Source organism: Carassius gibelio, chromosome B6 (genome assembly GCF_023724105.1).
Source record: "Carassius gibelio isolate Cgi1373 ecotype wild population from Czech Republic chromosome B6, carGib1.2-hapl.c, whole genome shotgun sequence".
Classification (NCBI taxonomy): domain Eukaryota; kingdom Metazoa; phylum Chordata; class Actinopteri; order Cypriniformes; family Cyprinidae; genus Carassius; species Carassius gibelio.
Genome location: NC_068401.1, coordinates 19,606,381 through 19,630,459, shown reverse-complemented (window position 1 = coordinate 19,630,459; position 24,079 = coordinate 19,606,381). Strand labels below are relative to the sequence as shown.

The following is a 24,079-nucleotide window of genomic DNA, read 5'->3' as shown; positions in this document are numbered from 1 at the left end:
CCGCTTCTACAGTTGGCCAGAACCGGCCACGAATGGCTCTGTCTTCAGCGGTCAGGTCTTCTTTGAACCAAAGCTTCTTGCTGCTCAGGAACTCACTCTTCTTAGATGTCCTCCAGATTAAGTCTCTCGCTGTTCTCGATATAAACCGGATGATCACTGGTCTTGGTTGCTGATTGGAATTGCCATCTTTGCGTCTCCCAATTCTGTGGACAACGTCAATTGCCTCAATCACTTCTCCAACCTCACTAGCCGACAGCACCGCACGGCAGACCTCTTGCACACGAGACTTCAAGTTTTCATCCTCTCTCTCTGGGATCCCGTGCAAACGTAGGTTCTGTCGTCGGCTGCATCGATCACTCTCATTTACTTTGGTTTCCATTTCACAGACTTTTCTCTGGAGTGTCTCGCATGAAGCTTTTAAGGTGCTATTCTGTTTTTTCAGATCTGCCACTTCTTTATGACAAAAGTCCAAAGACTTTTTCAGACCATTTATCTGGACTGTATTGTACTGTACCGCCTTGTCTGTCTGATCCGCTCTTTCGTTTATCTTGTCAATGACGGCAGAAATGATGGTATCCTGAAGTTCCAGAAGCGATGGCTGTTCTTCGTTGCCTCTTCCCTTACGAAAGGAAAATTTATTTACCAATATATTTCTTAAAATATATTGTGATATATTGTAATATATTATTTTCCCTTTTTATTTTCTAATATTTTATATATTTGAATACATTTAATAATATATTGATGACACATATATTATATTAGATGGCTGCATATATGAAAATAAAACACCTAACCCTAAAAAAATTCTAACAAAAGGTTTCTCAGCTGTTTTTTGTAGTATTAGGTGTCCTTAATAACATGCTAAAAGTTTACCAAAGTTTGACCACTAGAAAGGTGTAATTTTCAAGATGGCGTCCAAGATGGGCAGGGAGCCCTTAAAATATCCTAACTCCTTCATTATTTGACTTAGTCAAGTAATCTTGGTGTCTAACCACATGTTTTCTGGGTCTGTGAATCCATTGGACTTGTCTAAATTGCACTAACATGATTAGATACTTATGGAATACATGATTTTGTGAGAATACTGTAAGGTTTTATCATTGTTTGGGGTGAACCAGAGATGTAAACAATTTAGCCTATGTCATGTAACTTGTTTTGCTAAAACACAGACTTTACATTCAATGTAAAAGTTATTGCACCCAAAAGTAACTTAAATTGGAGTTGTATGACTTTGATCATAACTTTGATCATAAACAACCCTGTATTAGCCCGAACAGAGGCCTGTGTGTGAAACCTCTAAAATGGTCACTCTTTTCAATTTTAATAAGGTAATTAATATGTAATGCATCCTTTATAGATTTTAGAGTATAAAGGTGGCATTATACTAAACCCAACAAACCAAAATTCACAATTTTCAGCAATTCAGAAGATGGTAGAATAGAATATTGACATTTGATATTGCGTGACTCATTGTAATGTTGTTGGCAGCACAGTGTATACCATTTTGCTCAAACAAAATTCATCCTTGACTACTTAAAAGAAAAGTTCTTTATTTTTTGTAATTTAATTTAAAAAAGTAAACTTTTTTTTTTTTTTTTTATTCTGTTACGATTTACAGCTTAGGAAAATAAAAAATTCAGTATCTCAAAAAATTTGGACATTCCATTTTGAGCTTGAGTATTTTTATTAATTATTAGTATAAATACTGGTTACCTCCTGGGCTAGTTCAGAACATGCAACCGCAATTATGGGAAAGACTACTGACTTGACTGGTGTCCAGAAGACAATCATCATAACCCTCCGCTAGGAGGTTAAGCCACAGAAGGTCATTACTGAAAGGGCTGGCTGTTCACAGAGTGCTGTATCAAAATATATTTATAGAAAGTTGACTGGAAGGAAAAAGTGTGGTAGGAAAAGGTGCATAAGCAACAGGGATGACTTCAGCCTTGGGAAGATTGTCAGGAAAAGCAGATTCAAGAACTTTGGAGAGCTTCACAAGGAGTGGGCTGAAGCCGGAGTCAGTGCATCAAGAGTCATCAAGCTCAGACCTCTTCAAGAAAAGGGCTACAGCTGTCACATTCCTAAAACCAAGCCACTCCTGAACCAAAAAAAAAAAAAAAAAACATCAGAAGCATTTCACCTGGGATAAGGAGAAAAAGAACTGGACTGTTGCTCAGTGGTTCACAGTCCTCTTTTCAGATGAAAGTTAATTTTGCATTTCATTTGGAATTCAAGGTCTGGAGGAAGACTGGAGAGGGACAGAATCCAAAGTCCAGTGTGAAGTTTCTGAAGTCAGTGATGATTTGAGTGCCGTGACGTCTGCTGGTGTTGGTTCATTATGTTTTATCAAGTCCAAAGTCAATGCAGCCATCTACCAGGAGATTTTGTAGCACTTTATGCTTCCATCTGCTGACAAGCTTAATGTAGATGCTGATTTAATTTTGCAGCAGAAATTTAGCACCTATGTCAGGGATCTAGGAGGGAGGACCCAATTTCATTGGGAGGTAATAAGGTTTTATTGACAAAACAGACTGATACAAGAGGGTAGTGAAGTGAACAATAGATAACACAACAGGATAACAGTTAACAGGAACAGCTTAGGGGAGGCCACTGGGAAAGCTTCAGGAAACAACTGGCAGAATACTTGGCAACAGAGGGGGCAGCAAAACCAGGCTGATGGAGAAGACCACACAAGGCACCGTAGAGCAGATCTCAGACACTTGTTAACCACTGACTCTGAAACAGACCAAGTGCCAGGTAGGTAGAACCAGGGCAGGACACACGGGGACAGGTCAGGAACTCGATCACAAAACTAGACAGGACAAAGCTCCAAAAAAACACAAATTAAACTCAAGACAAGGAAAGATATAAGCCAATGAACTAATAAAAGGTTAAGTAACAAGATAAGAAATTACCAGTTTAACCAACAAGAATCAAGACTAGAAAAGCCAAATAAATATTACACATAAAAGCCAAAAGCAAGAACAAACAAATTACTAAAATAAGGAGCAAGACAAAAACATAGAACTGCAAGGACTAGACAAGGGCATAAGACCAACCAGACAAGGAGACACGGGCGCGTATTCAGCCACATACAGAGACAGAGAGGGTGTGAATGACCATGAACCAGCAAACAAAAAAGGGTAAGGGGCACTATAAATAAGGAGGAAAATACATGAGGGACAGTTGAGCACAATTATACTGACCAGGCTGATGAGGGGGGTGTGGTAAACAGGAAACAAGGAGGAGGGGCTAAAGGAGCACATGGCCGAGAAAACAATTAACAAAGCCATGTGCTGATACTAGACACAAGAAACAAAACATAAAACAAAGTGCAAAACCCTCACAACCTACCCACAGTGCCAAAACACCCTTTCAAGTGATTTGCTGACCATGATATTATTGTGCTTGATTGGCCAGCCAACTCACCTGACCTGAACCTCACAGAGAATCCATGGGGTATTGTGAAGAGGAAGATAAGTAACATCTGCAAAACAATACAGAGGAGCTGAATGCCCCATCAAAGCAACCTGCAGTACCACAGACAGTAATTGCAAAAGGAGCGCTAACCAAGTATTTATAGCATAATTAAACCTACTTTGGAGATCTTGAACATTTCTGTTTTGTAGATCTTTTTTTGATTGATCTTTGAGAAAATATTCTAAATTTTTGAGATACTGAAGCTGTAAGTCGAAACCATCAGAAGTCAAACAAAAACTCTTTACATATTTCAGTTTGTGCATGTGCAATAAATGTAGAATATAAAAGGTTTGCCTTTTTTAATTAAATTACAAAAAATAAATAACTTTTCCATGATATTCTTTTTTTTTTTTTTACATGTACCTGCATGTACTTAAGGGAAATTTTACATATTTTCCCCATAAACATGCTTGTAACCAATTGCTTTAATTGGACTTGTAATCACTTATCTATCATGCAAATATGCTAGTTATAATATTACATGGCAAAAACATGTATCAGGCACCAATATTTCTGGTCTAGGAAGAATACAAAGGAGTAATGGTCATTTTAAGGACCTGGCGGCAGCCATTTTGAAAAATGGGGCCTTTCTTGGAGTCAAACTTTGGTAAACTTTTATTATGTTTTTAAGTACATTTGATACTACTGTAAACCACTGAGAAACGTTTTGTTAGAATTTTTTTGGGGTCAAGACATATTTGCAGCTGACTATATAATATATTGCAAAATATACAAATGATTGCCGCTTTCAATATATTGCAATATACTGGAAAAAATAAATATATATAATAATACAGTATTGTTCAAAATAATAGCAGTACAATGTGACTAACCAGAATAATCAAGGTTTTTAGTATATTTTTTATTGCTACGTGGCAAACAAGTTACCAGTAGGTTCAGTAGATTGTCAGAAAACAAACAAGACCCAGCATTCATGATATGCACGCTCTTAAGGCTGTGCAATTGGGCAATTAGTTGAAAGGGGTGTGTTCAAAAAAATAGCAGTGTCTACCTTTGACTGTACAAACTCAAAACTATTTTGTACAAACATTTTTTTTTTCTGGGATTTAGCAATCCTGTGAATCACTAAACTAATATTTAGTTGTATGACCACAGTTTTTTAAAACTGATTGACATCTGTGTGGCATGGAGTCAACCAACTTGTGGCACCTCTCAGCTGTTATTCCACTCCATGATTCTTTAACAACATTCCACAATTCATTCACATTTCTTGGTTTTGCTTCAGAAACAGCATTTTTGATATCACCCCACAAGTTCTCAATTGGATTAAGGTCTGGAGATTGGGCTGGCCACTCCATAACATTAATTTTGTTGGTTTGGAACCAAGACTTTGCCCGTTTACTAGTGTGTTTTGGGTCATTGTCTTGTTTAAACAACCATTTCAAGGGCATGTCCTCTTCAGCATAGGGCAACATGACCTCTTCAAGTATTTTAACATATGCAAACTGATCCATGATCCCTGGTATGCGATAAATAGGCCCAACACCATAGTAGGAGAAACATGCCCATATCATGATGCTTGCACCTCCATGCTTCACTGTCTTCACTGTGTACTGTGGCTTGAATTCAGAGTTTGGGGGTCGTCTCACAAACTGCCTGTGGCCCTTGGACCCAAAAAGAACAATTTTACTCTCATCAGTCCACAAAATGTTCCTCCATTTCTCTTTAGGCCAGTTGATGTGTTCTTTGGCAAATTGTAACCTCTTCTGCACATGCCTTTTTTTTAACAGAGGGACTTTGCGGGGGATTCTTGAAAATAGATTAGCTTCACACAGACGTCTTCTAACTGTCACAGTACTTACAGGTAACTCCAGACTGTCTTTGATCATCCTGGAGGTGATCATTGGCTGAGCCTTTGCCATTCTGGTTATTCTTCTATCCATTTTGATGGTTGTCTTCCGTTTTCTTCCACGTCTCTCTGGTTTTGCTCTACATTTTAAGGCATTGGAGATCATTTTAGCTGAACAGCCTATCATTTTTTGCACCTCTTTATAGGTTTTCCCCTCTCTAATCAACTTTTTAATCAAAGTACGCTGTTCTTCTGAACAATGTCTTGAACGACCCATTTTCCTCAGCTTTCAAATGCATGTTCAACAAGTGTTGGCTTCATCCTTAAATAGGGGCCACCTGATTCACACCTGTTTCTTCACAAAATTGATGACCTCAGTGATTGAATGCCACACTGCTATTTTTTTGAACACACCCCTTTCAACTAATTCAACTAATTGCCCAATTGCACAGCCTTAAGAGCGTGCATATCATGAATGCTGGGTCTCATTTGTTTTCTGAGAATCTACTGAACCTACTGGTAACTTGTTTGCCACGTAGCAATAAAAAAATATATGAAAAACCTTGATTATTCTGGTTAGTCACATTGTACTGCTATTATTTTGAACAATACTGTATATGGCTAATATATTACATGATATTTTCCAATATACTGCAATATATTTTTGTTTCATAAGGGTTGCCTTTTTCATTTGAGGTTTTGTAGGCGTGTTAGGAGATGAGACACACTCCTCAAAAGCACTAGCCTGGCATGCATAAGAGTGTATTTCTCGGACAGTTCGTTTTTCCTTAGTTGCCACCACTTCCATTGCGCTGTTATGTTAGCTGCAGAGTTAGCAATGACTAGCTTGAATAATAAGACGCTATTTTTCCGAAAACCGGCAGGAAAAAAAGAAATTCAATAACACTGCAGTTGCGAAACCAGAAAAAAAAAAAACTTTTAGCAGCAAAATTAAATTCTAAAAGTTAATTTGAGCAGCAATCTTCAACAGTCGTTTCAGGTCTATTCAAATCGCGTCTGGTCTCGCCGCCATCTTGAATCGGACTCCCCATCTCCTGTCAGTCGCTCACCAGCAGGTGGTGCAAGCAGCTTCTGATGAAGACCAAAGCAACAGGTGGATTAAGTAATACAGTTACAAAAACTGATCTACATAAATAGAGCAGGTGCTAAGCAGAAGTTTTGATTATCAGTGCATGTGGAAAAGCTGATTGTGTGAATGTGAATGTTTATTTCAACATCTTTGCCTTTACCATAGACTGTATAAAGGCTGTTACCCATAGCCTATTAAGCAGCATTCTCTACCATAAAGGAGATTATAATGGGATTTTACCCAACGCTGAAGTACAGAATATTACATCTAAGGAAGACATATATTGCTTTTGGTTGTTTAGTTTCCGTAACTTTGTGTCATGGCTTGTGTGTCGCTGTGCTGTAATACTGGGGATCCCCTCACGTCACACTCCAGGATTCACAAATGACGAGTAAGGGGCCTTTCACATATTGCGCTTAAAAATGCGCTTGCGGTATTCTGAAAAGTTTAGATGTTTTTAACTCGATGCGGTGCGGACGCACCTGGAAAAAACAAGCGTATCCACACCGTATCGAGTTAAAAACATCTCAACTTTTCAGAATGCTGCAAGCGTTGCTAGCTTCCTCACCTTTTCCATAACAAAGTTCAGCTTAGCCAAGATGAAGGAACAGCATATCAAAGCTGTATATGGATTGCCATTTTTAAATTAATTTAGTAGCAGAGCAACTACAAGCAGTTTTTAGTGCTGCAAATCCATTTATCCATTGCTGAAATGTCCACGTCTTCATGGAGAGAGCAGGGACCCAAGGGACCATCTGACAATTCCACTGACTGGGTTAAAAGGTCCAATGTGTTTAAATAACGTACTGTCAAATTCTAAATCTTGTATTTCTCATAGTGATTATCTACAGGTGAGATTTTGCCAATACCCGTCATATATTTACAGTATAAAATGATTTACATATTAAAGATCCCTGGAAAGGGTTTTTCATGTTCCAACAGTTGTTGTACATTGCTAGATGCAAGACTGACTTACAATTTTTTTTCTTAAACAATATTTGTGTAGTGTCCATACAAAGAGAAATAAGTTATTGGCCATATATATTTAGTCAGTTTGAGTAAATTATTAATTTAGTGTAAACGGATTAATTTTAATTTAATATTGTACTACGTTTCATTTTTTAGGTAAATTTGCAGATGGTCCCTAAAGCAGATTAAGCGAATAGACAGCAAATATCAAACATAAAACTACTGCGCTTGGTTTTCTTTTTACGAAAACTTTTTGGTTTGTGGGGCTCAATTCTGGGCTCATCTGCTGAATTGTACATAATATACAGTAATATATTGTATTAATTAGATGCAGAATTTAATTTCTTGAGACAATAAAAGACGTTATTTTTTTAACGTTAAAGTTTAACACGGAGTTTTTCTTATTAAGTGACTTGCATTAATATCCTCATCTGTCTGTATAATTTGCTTCATCAGTAAGACGTGAGTTTAAGTGAGAAGGGTCTGGCTGCAGACCATGGGCGAGTGGAGCTCCACTCTCAAACCGAAAATACTTCACCTCCACTTGAAAACATCAAGATGGCGTCGCCGGGAGTACTTCAAACTTAAACTCAGGTAATTTTATCTCTGCATCGCTAAAATGGTGAACTGACGCTGTTGTAACGTGCAGTGTAAGAAAAACGCACAGGGCTTACGTGAAATTACTAAAAAAAGAATTAATAAACACTATGGATTTATAGATTTATATCGCGAGCAATGTTGATGTCTGGCCACTGATCATATATACACCACATAGTAATTTATAGATCAATGTGTCTGTCCAATGTGTTTTTTTATTAAGTTATCAAGTTCAATTACAAACCTTTACACCAGATTTCAACAACTGAACACATATAATTAGTGTTGATACAGACAAATAAAAAGAAAAAAGATGGAAAAAAATAACAAATAACAATAATCACACCATAAGATAAAACAGAATAAATAACGGAAAGAAAAAGAAAGATGTCTTAGGGTCTTATTCTAACAACAAAAACAAGTTCAAAGCATACAAGAGTTTCTGGGCGTTCCTGTCAATCCTGTAATGAAGAGACTTTGCAAATATCTTTAGTTCATTCTTTAGTTTAACCTTTAAAAACGTACTTATCTTTGTCTTTTGTCTAATAAAAGAGAAAAGAGAAAAGGAAAAAGAAAAGAGAGATGTATGTATAAGGCGAAGGGGAGTGTTCCTTGTGTTAAATCTAATTTATTTATTTTTATTTTTTTTCCCCTATTGTATAGAGGTTATTGTTAAGTACTGGTAAACATTTGAATGAACTTGGCTGGAAAACCAGGTTGATTATTGTACAATCTCTCTGTTTTCTTTGTATTTGCATAATAAAAAACAATTATAAAAAAAAAATAAATAAATAAAAACGTACTTATCTTACTTATCTACTTATCTATGAATCTAGTGTTTGCTAAAAGTAATTAAGTTATTTATCAAAAAGTCTAGGATCTTTTCCTTCAACAATACTCCAACCTTAACTGAGATCACAGTCAAAGGGTGTATTGATATCTGTTTGAAATGAAGCCAGTTTTGAAATTCCAGCCAAAAAGTCTGTACAGATTCACATTTCAAAAACATAGGATCAACAGTTTCAATATCTTTCTCACAGAACCCGCATGAATTGTTCTCCCAATTAAATCGTTCTTGTAGGAAGTGATTAGATGGATAAATGTCCTTTCGAATTTTAAATGTTACTTCTTTGGCTTTAGGAAGAACTGGATAAGTAAAATAAAGCTTCCTTATTTTCTTTGCCTCTTCTTCAATAAATTCTTGAAGAACATACTTTCTTTTCAGTTGACTGGGGAAGTACAGTTTGGATAATACATTTCTGATAAACTTATTTGTTAATTGTTTGCTCTTTAAATTTTTACCTTTAGTACATGATGGATAGCATAGATGTAACTTAGTTTTTGATGGCTTGTGGTAAAATAACGTAGTGAATAATGAAAGGACACGATCGTTTTGTATGTGTATTCCTTTAGCATTTGTTGTATAATTTAAAAAAGGTCATATGAGGAGGTTGTTTTGATATTTAATTTTTCATTCACTTCCAGGGATAGGATTGGCATAGAAGATGCAGCACTCTACATTTTAAATGTATGTTGCCACCTTAGAAGTCAAGGTCTTTTTACATGTGACTTTAACATATTTATTTTTTCTATTTTGTTGTTCTGTTATTCTATTGTTTGACTTTTTTTGTTTCAGATCAAATGTATATCAAGTGTTATCCATCCTCATAACACCTCCACAAATAGAGACTGAAACTTCCGAGCACCATCACCTTGTCTGCTATGGGACTGTCATAGGTGAATGATGCAGTACTATTCTGTGTTGAATTTACCTAACGTCAGCACACAGACATAGTATTGTTCCAGTTTTGCTGTGCTCATGTCTTCTTTGTGTCCCCAGCCCAGCATCAGATGCATCAGAACAACAAAGCACAACTGTGGTGGACCAGGCACCTTCAGCAACAAGTAAATTGCTTTAACATTAATGATAATTAAATGTCAGTATTGTAATTAAACTTGACCCATCTGACGTAATTGTTCATGCCAGAGATTTAACAACACTGTCAGTCAGGAGCATATTAAACAGGAGGCACACTTCAGCTGGCTTGATGGTGACTTCAGTAAGTGTGGTCAACCCTCTTGTTTTTGTGGCTATAACAATTAGACTAAGTAATCTCACTCTCTTCCATTTCCTTAACATGAAACTTTTTTTTTTTTGTTGATACTGAACAGGTGCAGTGAAGATATTTAAAGAGACACTATCTAAAGTACAGAAAGCCGTACATAATCTCTAGGTGCAGTCGCCTACAGTACAGCCAGCTTCACAAAGACTGTGGGGCTGGTCACCAGGAAAATGGCCAACAAGGAGTGCTTTTGGGGTTTTACTCCTCAGATGACCACCCTGGCTACTGTAGCTGGGATTGCTTCACAGACAATGGAGGTCTTGAAGAGTAACGTGTACGTGCATGTGAACACATTGTGTTATTAGAGGAACAATTATGGTCACTTGCAGTTCATGTGTTTTCAATGTAGTGTAAGATGTGTTAATTATTATTATTACTCAAAAACCATTAAAACTTCTAAATTGTGGAAGTTATTCTTCATTATTTTACTGTGGTTATTTTGTATATGTTGTTATTTTGATTAAAATACAAAATTCAACACATAATTCTGGTTGAGGTATTATTTTAATAATTTATTTAATATTTCATTTATTTTTCACTGCTAAATATTAAAAACACAAGGTTAACTTTCTAAAAAGTATGGAATGTTACATTGGCAGTTGTACACTGGTAAAACAAACATGAAAAAATTGATGTCTGTAGTGCATAAAAATAGGATAAAAAAAATGCTGTCTTGTCATAAACCGTAAAAGATTAGTATATATATATTTTTTTATTTCTACTAGGTAAAAGTAACAAAGATTAAAGTACAGAACATATTAACCTTACGTACAAAGAGGTGACATAACTGGCAAAGCACCCTTTATACGTGTATATAACAAGTAATACAAAACGAAAGTTTGGTGGTAGTGACATATTTTCCCTCTTAAATGGAGCTCCACTCGCCCCCATGGAGGCGACGTAATTCTACGTAAAGTGTTACCCGGACCAACATGGCGGCCGCGTCATTAGTGGAGGCGACGTAATTCTACGGAAAGTGTGGCCCGGTCCAACATGGCGGCGGCGGCGCTAGTGGAGGTGACGTACAGTATTGTTCAAAATAATAGCAGTACAATGTGACTAACCAGAATAATCAAGGTTTTTCGTATATTTTTTTATTGCTACGTGGCAAACAAGTTACCAGTAGGTTCAGTAGATTCTCAGAAAACAAATGAGACCCAGCATTCATGATATGCACGCTCTTAAGGCTGTGCAATTGGGCAATTAGTTGAATTAGTTGAAAGGGGTGTGTTCAAAAAAATAGCAGTGTGGCATTCAATCACTGAGGTCATCAATTTTGTGAAGAAACAGGTGTGAATCAGGTGGCCCCTATTTAAGGATGAAGCCAACACTTGTTGAACATGCATTTGAAAGCTGAGGAAAATGGGTTGTTCAAGACATTGTTCAGAAGAACAGCGTACTTTGATTAAAAAGTTGATTAGAGAGGGGAAAACCTATAAAGAGGTGCAAAAAATGATAGGCTGTTCAGCTAAAATGATCTCCAATGCCTTAAAATGGAGAGCAAAACCAGAGAGACGTGGAAGAAAACGGAAGACAACCATCAAAATGGATAGAAGAATAACCAGAATCGCAAAGGCTCAGCCAATGATCACCTCCAGGATGATCAAAGACAGTCTGGAGTTACCTGTAAGTACTGTGACAGTTAGAAGACGTCTGTGTGAAGCTAATCTATTTTCAAGAATCCCCCGCAAAGTCCCTCTGTTAAAAAAAAGGCATGTGCAGAAGAGGTTACAATTTGCCAAAGAACACATCAACTGGCCTAAAGAGAAATGGAGGAACATTTTGTGGACTGATGAGAGTAAAATTGTTCTTTTTGGGTCCAAGGGCCACAGGCAGTTTGTGAGACGACCCCCAAACTCTGAATTCAAGCCACAGTACACAGTGAAGACAGTGAAGCATGGAGGTGCAAGCATCATGATATGGGCATGTTTCTCCTACTATGGTGTTGGGCCTATTTATCGCATACCAGGGATCATGGATCAGTTTGCATATGTTAAAATACTTGAAGAGGTCATGTTGCCCTATGCTGAAGAGGACATGCCCTTGAAATGGTTGTTTCAACAAGACAATGACCCAAAACACACTAGTAAACGGGCAAAGTCTTGGTTCCAAACCAACAAAATTAATGTTATGGAGTGGCCAGCCCAATCTCCAGACCTTAATCCAATTGAGAACTTGTGGGGTGATATCAAAAATGCTGTTTCTGAAGCAAAACCAAGAAATGTGAATGAATTGTGGAATGTTGTTAAAGAATCATGGAGTGGAATAACAGCTGAGAGGTGCCACAAGTTGGTTGACTCCATGCCACACAGATGTCAATCAGTTTTAAAAAACTGTGGTCATACAACTAAATATTAGTTTAGTGATTCACAGGATTGCTAAATCCCAGAAAAAAAAAAATGTTTGTACAAAATAGTTTTGAGTTTGTACAGTCAAAGGTAGACACTGCTATTTTTTTGAACACACCCCTTTCAACTAATTGCCCAATTGCACAGCCTTAAGAGCGTGCATATCATGAATGCTGGGTCTTGTTTGTTTTCTGACAATCTACTGAACCTACTGGTAACTTGTTTGCCACGTAGCAATAAAAAATATACTAAAAACCTTGATTATTCTGGTTAGTCACATTGTACTGCTATTATTTTGAACAATACTGTATTTCCGCTCTTGAGTGGAGCTCCACTCGCCCATATGTCTGCAGCCAGACCCTCTTGGTTTAAGTCGCTTTGGATAAAAGCGTCTGCTAAGTTAATAAATGTAAATGTAATCACTGTTAATCAGTTTTCTTTTCTTTAACAGATTTCTGAGGGAAACCGCGTGAAACCTTGAGCGTTCGTTCATATTTTACATCCGCTTAACTGTCTATAGCCTATAGTTTGCATAATCATCAATAAAGTGTAATCTGAGATCTGAGGTCTTATATCATAGTATTAATTGATTGAAAAGCGTTACTCGTCATTTGTGAATCTTGGAGTGTGACGTGAGGGGATGCCCAGTATTACAGCACAGCGACACACAAGCCATGACACAAAGTTACGGAAACTAAACAACCGAAAGCAATATATGTCTTCCTTAGATGTAATGTTAGTTCTGTACTTCAGCGTTGGGTAAAATCCCATTATAATCTCCTTTATGGTAGAGAATGCTGCTTAATAGGCTACGGGTAACAGCCTTTAAATACAGTCTATGGTAAAGGCAAAGATGTTGAAATAAACATTCACATTCACACAATCAGCTTTTCCACATGCCCCGATAATCAAAACTTCTGCTTAGCGCCTGCTCCATTTCTGCAGATCAGTTTTTGTTACTGTATTACTTAATCCACCTGTTGCTTTGGTCTTCATCAGAAGCTGCTTGCACCACCTGCTGGTGAGCGACTGACAGGAGATGGAGATCATGCCTCTGTGCTCTACTGCTATTCCTGCAGCTCCCGGATGTGAATGGGCGAATTATCTGCCGAATTTTAACCACTGAATTTGTGGAAGCGAATTTGGAAAGTGAAATAAAATGGACCGAAATTTGCCTGTCAAATATTATACATCGTATTTTTAAACCGATTGAATATTTTGGAGGTGAATTCTGGAACGTGAATATGAATTATTGATTTTTTTATTATGAAAAGGTGTGTGAAATATTTTTTATTGAAATATTCACAGCTTAAACGAACAACTATGTTAAATTTCAGGATCTAAAAATGCAATCCTTGGAAATACAAGGCATTAAAATGCAAGTACTGTTAATGCAATGCATATTCTTTTCAGTTAGTGCTATTCAGCATGCTTTTTTGTTTCAAAAGACATTTGTCATTATTTTACTTCCATATAAATGGCTGCCTTACCTTTTGCTTGCCTACCGTGAGGTTCCCCAAGCATCCACCGGGTTTTCTCCTTTTTAATTACTGTTTGCTCACCAGATCCGAGGTCCATTGGACATTTTGAGAGACAGTTGGGAAGCCAGTGACAAGCCTACCAAGCGAAACATCTCCAATCACTCCACCGGCCTCGTCCATTCCCACGGCCGGGGGGTACCCACGAGACTGCGCTCTACTCTACTTTCCCTTTGTAGCTGAGGGGCTAAGGACTGTAAGGTGCTAGCTGTGGCTAATGAGTTGAAGCTGGGCCGGGTGTGTCGGTAAGAACACCAAAATCGGAGAAGGAATCCAGTTTAACAGATATATTTATACAAGCATATGAAGAGGGGGAGCCAGATCTTGATTAGCTGTATTAAACAGTGCTCTCTGTGCACAGATCGAAGATGAGCATGAATATTAAGTGATATCGTCTTTGCTTTATGTCCTGAGGAGTGTCAGCATAAGCGTATGACTGTGTGTGGTCTGTAACAAAACAAATAAAAGATATGCTCTAACAAACAATGCTTCTTTCTTATCACAATCACACTCATAACAACATAAATGACATTAAAACTACTGGCTTCCCCAAACATCAACACAATGTTGTCATTAAATACAGCAGAATATTAAACATAATTCACAGCTTACATGTTTAATAATTATACATAATTACGCAATTACACTGTACTGGATGAAACTCAAACACTAACTATACTTCACATTAGCATCCATTTTGTGTCATAACTCTTTCCACATCGATATCTAAGCAAACAACAATCAACTAAGCCTGAGTAACAGTGCTATTTGTAGTACTCACTTTCTCTCTGGACGCACACAACTTTAAACACTCATAGAGAACATAAAGATCAAAACTGCATTTAGTCAGGGAATTTCACGGCTCGCTCTCTCTGAAGATGAACGCTGATGCAAGACTGGATTGCGGTGTGCGCGCGCACACGCTCTGAAGCATCCCACCGTATGAGCTGCGCTCTGTCAAAATAAGAGTCCCCGCAAGTGGGGCGAGAGCGCTCTTATCCATCCGCGTCGTAAATCAGTGTCATTAGTGAGACTTTCACACAGACACCCCCAAATTGCATGCAATTTGCTCCTGAGAAAGGCTCACTGCTCAGCCACTCCATAGGCACTACGACAGAATCCATTATGAGTCTGGGATAGCTGTAAGGGCAATGAGACGGGCAACTGGTCTGGTGTAGACTTTGTCCTTGATCCGGACATCTGCTGACCTTACACGACCATCAACGCTCTGATGTACCTTAGTTACTCTGCCGACTTGCCAAAGAGCCCTGGGAAGCTGTGGGTCCATCATCAGAACAACAGAGTTGACGGCAAGATCCACATTGGTGGTATGCCACTTCTGTCGAGACTGCAGGATAGGCAGGTAGTACCTGATAAACCTAGACCAGAAGTGGTCTGCCAAGACCTGACAGTGCCTCCATCTTCTCCTGCTCAAGCCTTCACTCTTGTTGTATACCACCTGGGGCAAAGCACCATCCAGCCGCCCCATCAAGAGGATGTTCGGAGTGATTGCATCCAGATCTGCTATATTGGCTGAGGTATATCCCAGTGGCTTTGTGTTCAGTATCGCCTCAACTTCCAACAAGACGGTACGTAGTACTTCATCAGAGACCGGCTGAGCTCCAATAACTGTATACAAAGCAGATTTGACCGATCTTATCTCTCGCTCCCATGCCCCACCGAAATGAGGTGCTGCCGGGGGGTTGAAGTGGAAAGCAATCTTCTGCTTCGCTAGAAGTTGCTGAAGCTCAGAGGATAGACCGTCAAATGTCTCACGAAGCTCTTTCTCTCCTGCCTTGAAATTTGTGCCCTGATCCGAGTAGAGTTCAGCTGGCGTACCCCTACGGGCAATGAATCTCCTGAGGCTCATTAGAAATGAGTCCGAATCCAAGCTATGTAAGAGGTCCAGGTGTACTGCTCGTGTGGTGAGACATTTGTAAATAATGCCCCATCTCTTCTCAGAGCGGCGCCCCAACTTCACCTGGAAAGGCCCAAAACAGTCCACACCCGTGGAATAGAAGGCTGGCTTATAAAGACGCAGACGGGCCACTGGTAAGTCTGACATCTTGGGCACCGATGGCTTGGCCTTCCATCTTCTACACTCCTTACAGAGATGTTGTATATGACGATTTGCTTCTCTCCCGCGCAGAATCCAGAAAGTGCGACGCATTTCTGCGTATACCCTTTCAGGTCCAGGGTGACAGAGACGAGTGTCATAGTCCTGTATAAGGAGCTTGGTGGCTGGGTGACTGGGATCCAAGACGATCGGGTGTTTAAAAGTAGAATCGAGCACTTCCGCCCCCCGCAATCTACCACCAACACGTATGATCGCATCCTTAGGGTCTAACTCTGGGGACAAGGTAAGTAGGCGACTACCGTTGGGTACTGACTTGCCCTTCTTGAGGTGGTGTAGTTCTTCTGGGAAGCAGTCTTGCTGGATTCTCTTGTAAATGATCATTTCTGCTTGATGATAATCTGAAGCAGTAAAAGTACTACCCTGTCCAGCCGCCCCGTGAAGTTCATGCACCGTAGCTTCAACCAGATCCTTCCAAGTGTGTTGGCCACCTTGTAGAGAACATGGCCAGTCACTGTTAGTTACAGTACCGCAGGAAACTGACTTCCTGTACTCTGACAAATCTGAATCAGGCAGCCTAGGTAATTGAGATGGCCATTCGTGGGGTTCCTTAAGGAGGAAAGGGGGCCCTTGGCTCCAGCGATTAGGCAAGGCGAGCTCCCCAAGAGTCTTACCCCGTGTGACATCATCGGCTGGATTCAGTGAGGAGTCCACATAACGCCAGGCACTGGGTTCCGTGAGCTCCTGAATTTCAGCTACACGGGTGCCCACAAATACTTTGAAACGGCACGACTCCGACTGCAGCCAGGTAAGTACCGTAGTTGAATCACTCCAAAGTATAATCTTATCGATCTCCAAGGTCAGCTCCCCTTCTAACATCTTTGCCAGTTGGGCTGCTGTTAGGGCACCGCAGAGCTCTAGACGTGGAATGGAGTGTTGTCGCCGGGGAGCGACTCTTGATCTCGCTGCCAGGAAGGACAGGTAGACTTGGCCTTGGGCATCCTTGGTCCGCAGGTAAGAAACAGAGCCATAGGCTTTCTCTGACGCATCGCTGAATATGTAGATATGTCTAGAGACAACTGTTTGACTCACGTGAGCTGGAACATAGGATCGGGGTAAGGTTATGCGAGGCAACAGATGGAGTTCGTCTTCCCACTCCTTCCAAGCTAACTGGAGCTCCTGAGGGAGGAGGGGGTCATCCCAGTGATGGTGCTTATCCCACATGCTTTGGACAAGCAACTTAGCGCGGGTTGTGTAGGGTAATATGAAACCCAGAGGGTCGTACTGCCGAGCTAGAACTTTATACACGTTGCGCATAGTCAGTACACCGTAATCAAGTGGGCGGCTCTTATACCCCAAGATGTCCGATTCCCAATGCCAACTTAGCCCAAGAGTCAGCGGACAGACCAGTGTCATCATGTGAGAGCCAGCGCTCCATACTGTCCGACCTAGCTTCCTTCGGCAGATGTCCGATGGCACTTGGGATGTTACATGCCCACTGTCGGATTTCAAATCCACCCGATGACAGAGTCTCTCTGAGTTTGTCGACCAATCCTCTGGCTTCAGCTGCAGTTGCCACGCTCTGAAGGCAATTATCAACATAAAAACAGCGCTCTACAGAGTTTCTGACACCATCCCCTGGAACACTGTGATCTCTAGCATGCCGTTGGAGAGCAAAGGTGGCACAACAAGGTGAACAGGTGGTGCCAAAAGGCAGGACTTGCCATTCGAAGGTATCAGGGGGAACCTCTCGCTTCATATCTCTCCACACAAACCTGAGAAGTGGTCGGTCTTCTGGCAGAAGTTGGACTTGGTGGAACATACTCCTGATATCTCCACTAACTGCTACTGCTTGTTGCCTAAAGCGCAGCAGGACCCCAAGAAGAGATGCGCCCAAGGTCGGTCCTGGGAGAAAGGCATCATTCAAATTCAGCCCACGAAACTGGTAGGAACAGTTGAAAACAAGCCGATTCTTCCCATTATGGCTAACTAGGTGATGAGGTATGTACCATGATTCACCAGTCATTGAGATCTCATCTGGGCCCAACTTCTTGACAGCTCCTGATTGTACCAGCTGATTGATTGCCTCACAGTAAGCTTTGGCACGTTGAGGGTCCTTCGTTAATCTTTTTTCTGTACTCCACAAGCTTGGTAGAACCGCCTCTTTGGATGCACGGAACAGGGGCATGTCTTGTTTCCGTAGCAACGGAGTAGTATACCGAAAGATACCAGCAACTTCAACCCTCCTTGTCTTTGCCTCCAGGTGCTCTATTGCCTCCTTGTCTTGCTTCGATCTCACTGCCATCTTGTCCCTCTGAAAAGGCAGCACATCCATCTGCCAGAGTTTCTCAACATTCCTCATCAACTCTGTTGTCTGTGGTGAAACACTGGTAAGGAAGCACTGTTGTGCGCATGCCATCCACTTGATGATGTGAGTCGGCCTCTGAAGCGTCCAACCCAGTCTTGTACGGATAGCTGCTGGTCCTCCTGGAGGGCCTAACCTCACTGGCTTCACTGGAGTGAGCAGATGGGGGTGATCTGGTCCTATCAATACAAGTGGCTTGACAAGCTCGAACGGTTCAATAGGGAGGTCTGCCAGATGCTTATATTTTCTCTTCAACATGGAGATGGGATATGAGTGATCCGCCAGACTGAGGCGCTGTGAAGTGAATGCCTCTGCCACCTTAAAGCTTCTTCTGGGATGTGCAAGGGGTGATATGCAGAATGAGACGGATGATCCCTTCAAGGTTTGGACATCCTGTCGTATTGTGCGAAGGACAAGATCCTCTGGTCTACCTTGCAAACCAAGTCGGTCAACAGCTTCTGGAAGGAGCATCGTGCGTTCCGATCCATCATCCAATACCGCGTAGGTGTCAAGAGTACGGTCCTTGTTCCGAAGAAGCACTCTCACAACCTTTAATAGGACACGAGTGGAAGTTGATGGCCGATCCAGGTAAAGAACCTCGGTACCGTTGTTCACTAAACAACTCTCTACTTTGGGTGGCTCTGCAACGGGACGGGTGTTCACACTGTGGAGAACTTTCAAATGCCTGCCCTGGCACAGGTCACAGAGCCTTTTGAGGTCACACTGTGCAGCTTGGTGGGACCTCCCACATCTCCAGCATCTTTTATTCACCTTGATCCAATCTATGACTTCCTCCCTTGTGAACTTCTGAATGGATGGGCACTTATTCAGAAAATGTTCCGAACTCTCACAATATGGGCAGTACAGCTTTATCTTGCCTCTCCTTTTGAAATCTGAGGAACTCTGGCCATCTTGCTTTGTGGCCTTACTACCTCCAGAGCTCTCTGCCCCATGAAGCACGGTAGCCGCTGATCTACTCTGTCGCTTCTCAGCTTTGTAGCTCAGTGACCCTTGGACTCGGGTGTCAGATGGGGTGTCATAACTTTGACACCATGACTCATACTGGAGCCACTCTGCTAAGTCAAGCAGGGTATGAGTAGAGCCAGGTCGATGGAACATCTGGCGTCGGAAATTGGCCCTCAACTCAGGCGGAAGTTTCGTGAGCAGCCGTGCAACGTGTGAGCCGCATCGCAGCTCAACTTCTCCATCAGAGCCCAGAGTCTTCAACATGCCCACTAATGACTGAACATGCAAAGCAAACTTCTCAAAGGCTGCTGTATCACCCCGCCTTATCTCTGGTGAGTCCATGACATCAGCAATCCTCTTTAAGGCGACTTGATGTGGCTGCCCGAACTTCTCGTTCAATGCGGCCATTGTGTCTGAGTACGGCATAGGTGAATTGATGTATGAGTCAGCTATAAGACAAGCCTCCTCCAATCTCAGATGGTCCACGAGAACCTGATATTTGAAGAGCTCAGTGGCGTCCTTTGGCAACAGGTTCATTAGGGCGAGCTTCAGGCGGGAGAATTCCATGGGGTCCCTATGGATGAAGAGGGGAATTTTCGGTGCTGGCCCATGGTATTCCTTTTCCTTCACCATAGCTGATAAAGGCTGGTATGGTATGTCTCGAGAGGGGGTATAATGACTCATGTGAGGGCCTGGTACGTGTTTAGGTAGAGGCCCAGATCTAGCCGAGTCAAGAACAGGAGGAGAGCTGATGCCTGGTGAGTAAAAATGTGGCCGGTGCGTCAGAGGCTGAGGCTCATGAAACTTCCTAGCTGGTGGTCTCTTAGGGGTTGAAGACAGATGACTTCTAGTTGCGGAGTTAGATACAGCACTATCTCTGATTAGCTGGAGTTCCTTCATCATTCTATCTATAATTGTGACCATCTGTGTCTCCTCACCCTCCGGAGGCATTGTCGGTGGTTCAGCAGAGGGCCATGGTGGAGGTGGTAGCCAGTCGTCATACTCCTCTTCTTCCCTTCGGGCCGGAAAGTGATCCTTTACAGGAGGAGGTGGTACTGGCCACGATTCTTGTCGTGCCCCCTGCTGTGTCCTAACTGGGGCTACAGGAGAATGCATTTCACTCTGAATACTCCAAATCTGTGCATGGCTGCTCTGCCTGTCCTCTTCAGATCGGCATAATGATGTGTTCTCTCTACGCATCTCAAATAACTAATTCTCGTCCCCTGCAAAGGGTGTCGGAGTATATGTCCACTTTGCACGTCGGCCAGTTGAACGTGTATCATAGCTGGGAGAGTAGTCTTCATCATGCTCACTAATATCGGAGTCCCACTGAACCTGACGAGGGAACCTTGTGATACGTGTTCTTTCAGCTGGCGTCATCATAGCCGCTCCCTCACGGTGAGAGCTCCACCCCTCTAGACCATGCATATGCTGTAATAAACTTGTACGAGATGAAACTTGTGTCAGTTGTCTCATTGGACTAACCTCATAGTCCTCCAGACACTGTGGCGGTCTCCGCTGCCTCTTCGGTCGAGTCGATTGGACCCAGGATGCTTCACCGTTTTGCTGCATATTCCCGGAACAGCTTGTATCCGGCTCGAAGGACCAAATGTAGCTGAGGGACTAAGGACTGTAAGGTGCTAGCTGTGGCTAATGAGTTGAAGCTGGGCCGGGTGTGTTGGTAAGAACACCAAAATCGGAGAAGGAATCCAGTTTAACAGATTTATTTATACAAGCATATGAAGAGAGGGAGCCAGATCTTGATTAGCTGTATTAAACAGGGCTCTCTGTGCACAGATCGAAGATGAGCATGAATATTAAGTGATATCGTCTTTGCTTTATGTCCTGAGGAGTGTCAGCATAAGCGTATGACTGTGTGTGGTCTGTAACAAAACAAATAAAAGATATGCTCTAACAAACAATGCTTCTTTCTTATCACAATCACACTCATGACAACATAAATGACATTAAAACTACTGGCTTCCCCAAACATCAACACAATGTTGTCATTAAATACAGCAGAATATTAAACATAATTCACAGCTTACATGTATAATAATTATACATAATTACGCAATTACACTGTACTGGATGAAACTCAAACACTAACTATTGAGAATGAGAAGTTGTCGTCATAGCACAAAGCCCCTCCCTCAATATCACGGTCTCCGCCACGTTGGAAGGATACCGGCGGCGAAACAGGATTGTTTACATGTGTTGTTAAGAGGAGATTCTCGCAATTCTGCACTGTTTTACCATGCCTGGAAGTTACTGCTGCGTTAAAAACTGCTGCAGTACCTCACACGATACATATGGAAAACATAGGAGCAGTGGAATACAGTTTTTTTAAGTTACACCAAGCGCAAAACAGCGGTATTTGGAGAAGCTCTCAAGCGGCACAGAGACCTGGACCATTTACCCCCGTGCACACATATGGACATTGGGAATTATATTGTTTTCGGTTTAAGTTACTACACAATGCAGGAGTTTAAAAGCCACAAGTCTTTGGAAAGTTAACGAGGCTTTCTGTTGTGGCTGGGTCCATTTACAGCAGGTGATGAATACAGTGTTGTACTGGCCAAAGTAAGTTTATTCACATGCGTTTTAGCGTATTGTAATTACATTGCATTTAGAATTAACTGCGACTGAACACTAGATTGTATCGAGATGTTCAATGTATACGAACATTTCCAACATGTTTTGATGTAAGCTAAAGCTGTGTATGTTTAGTTATAATTTGATTTTAACCCAGTGACACATACTGTACCAGGTTTTTTTGTTGGGGGCTGCAAAGTGGACAAACCAGTTCTGGGCTAGCTAGGGTAGTTAAATGTGTGATTGCGAGATGTAAATGTCTGGGTTAGATTAAGCCATTAACAGCGTGAATGCAAAATGACTTACATTATAAACAATATAATTCCCAATGTCCATATGTGTGCACGGAGTTATATGGTTCAAGTCTTTGTGCCGCTGCAGGGAGCTGCCTGAGAGCTTCTCCAAACACCACTGTTGATGTGAGCTTGTTCCTGTAAGGTCCACTTTCTTTCGCCTTATGTTTTTGCATTGCTTTACTTTCTTCCCTTTCTTTCTCGTATTCGTAGATCCGTCTCGATCTGTTCCGCCGACAAAATAAATGCGCAAAAATGAAAGCGCTCTGAAATGTTTAGTCGCGCCTCTGTGAAGTTCTGAAGGCATTGCCCCTGGCAACAGATAGCGTATCCTTCCATCAGGGCCGACCGGCTCAGACCGCTCCCAAATCAACCCAAATCGGCACGTGACTTCTCATTCTCAATACTTCACATTAGCATCCATTTTGTGTCATAACTCTTTCCACATCGATATCTAAGCAAACAACAATCAACTAAGCCTGAGTAACAGTGCTATTTGTAGTACTCACTTTCTCTCTGGACGCACACAACTTTAAACACTCATAGAGAACATAAAGATCAAAACTGCATTTAGTCAGGGAATTTCACAGCTCGCTCTCTCTGAAGATGACGCTGATGCAAGACTGGATTGCGGTGTGCGCGCGCGCTCTGAAGCATCCCACCGTATGAGCTGCGCTCTGTCAAAATAAGAGTCCCCGCAACCGGGGCGAGAGCGCTCTTATCCATCCGCGTCGTAAATCAGTGTCATTAGTGAGACTTTCACACACCCTTTTTTTTCGAAAGGAATGCGAATGCGTCTATGTTGGGGTGAATCATTCATGATCAGTGGTGGTTCGTGGGTTTTAAAATAGAGAAGGCACACTAATTGTATTGGTCTGGGGATCCCTGCAGATTATTATTATTATTATTATTATTATTATTATTATTATTATTATTTGCTTATCCATTTTAAAATGGCTTTTTGGTGGCTTTCAGTCAGAAAATGTAAAGAAAACATCGCGTCTCCAATACGCATTAATCCACAAGTTACTTAAGATGTTAACTTTTTTAATGTGGCTGACACTCCCTCTGAGTCAGAATAAACCATATGCCGGAGTAATTCATTTACTCAACTGCTGTGAAGACCAAACTAAAGATGAACACCGAGCAGAGCAAGATGACGAACGAACACGCCAACTGCTGGAGCAGTTCTCGTTCTTGAGTCAAGAACCGGTTGCATCGGTTTTCGGATCACCAGTATACTGAACCAATAATCGTTTCTGTTGGACCTGTCTGATTTGAGAACCGATGAACTGATGATACTGCGCATGCGTGTAATTTTGGTATTTTAAAGTATTTTGTTAAACATCGTAAAGTGTGATAAAATAACTGTTATTTTGCTTTTTTTTTTTAAAGATGTTTCTAATCTGTATATTGTAGATTATGTATAGGGCAAAGGGGTTTTCAGGGAAGTTGGACAACAATTAAGACTCTAAAGACTCTATGTTTAATAGGAATAAGGGATGATTTTTGAAATATCTGTACTGTATTTATAGTTAATGATGACACATTCACAAATTGAGTTTGTAGTAAATAGAACATGAACAGGAGTAGAGCAGCTGATGATACTGAACTGAAGCATGTGCCGGTTAGAGCGATTCTCGTTCTCGAGTCAAGAACCGGTTGCATTGGTTTTCGGATCATCTGAACCAAAAACCGTTTCTTTCGGAAGTGTCCGATTCGAGAACCGAGGAGCTGATGATACTGCGCAGGCGTGATTCAGTGTGAAAAAAAAAAAAAATTAACGGGGCCGTTTCAAATTAACTTAAATGTTTAAAGTAAAGTAAAT

General features: G+C 41.1%; 1 protein-coding gene and 1 long non-coding RNA gene across 4 annotated transcripts; one reads left to right on the top strand and one right to left on the bottom strand.

Annotated features, from left to right (window-relative positions):
- Positions 1-7,807: 7,807 nt before the first annotated feature.
- Positions 7,808-10,557, top strand: LOC127959807 (uncharacterized). Of its 2 annotated transcripts, XR_008154303.1 has the most exons (6): positions 7,808-7,946; positions 9,435-9,477; positions 9,586-9,686; positions 9,790-9,854; positions 9,937-10,009; positions 10,122-10,557. It is a non-coding gene; the product is annotated as an uncharacterized LOC127959807 (long non-coding RNA). The 2 variants fall into 2 exon arrangements; XR_008154304.1 differs by lacking the exon at positions 9,435-9,477 and having other exon boundaries at positions 7,887-7,946.
- Positions 10,558-13,558: 3,001 nt separating this feature from the next.
- LOC127959801 (uncharacterized) lies at positions 13,559-22,977 on the bottom strand. 2 transcript variants are annotated; one of them, XR_008154300.1, is made up of 2 exons: positions 22,761-22,977; positions 13,559-14,405 (listed from the first exon to the last, which is right to left on the bottom strand). XR_008154300.1 is itself a non-coding variant. In XM_052559183.1 (2 exons), exon 2 carries the CDS (start codon positions 20,561-20,563, stop codon positions 17,381-17,383), a length of 3,183 nt encoding a protein of 1,060 aa, XP_052415143.1. In that variant the 5' UTR covers positions 20,564-21,246; positions 22,761-22,977; the 3' UTR covers positions 17,239-17,380. The 2 variants fall into 2 exon arrangements, 1 of the variants encoding a protein (XP_052415143.1); XM_052559183.1 differs by lacking the exon at positions 13,559-14,405 and adding an exon at positions 17,239-21,246.
- Between the last annotated feature and the right edge of the window lie 1,102 nt (positions 22,978-24,079).

Coding starts and splice junctions, on each gene's coding strand:
- LOC127959801 (XM_052559183.1), bottom strand. CDS start 20,563: ATGCGTAGAGAGAACACATCATTATGCCGATCTGAAGAGGACAGGCAG.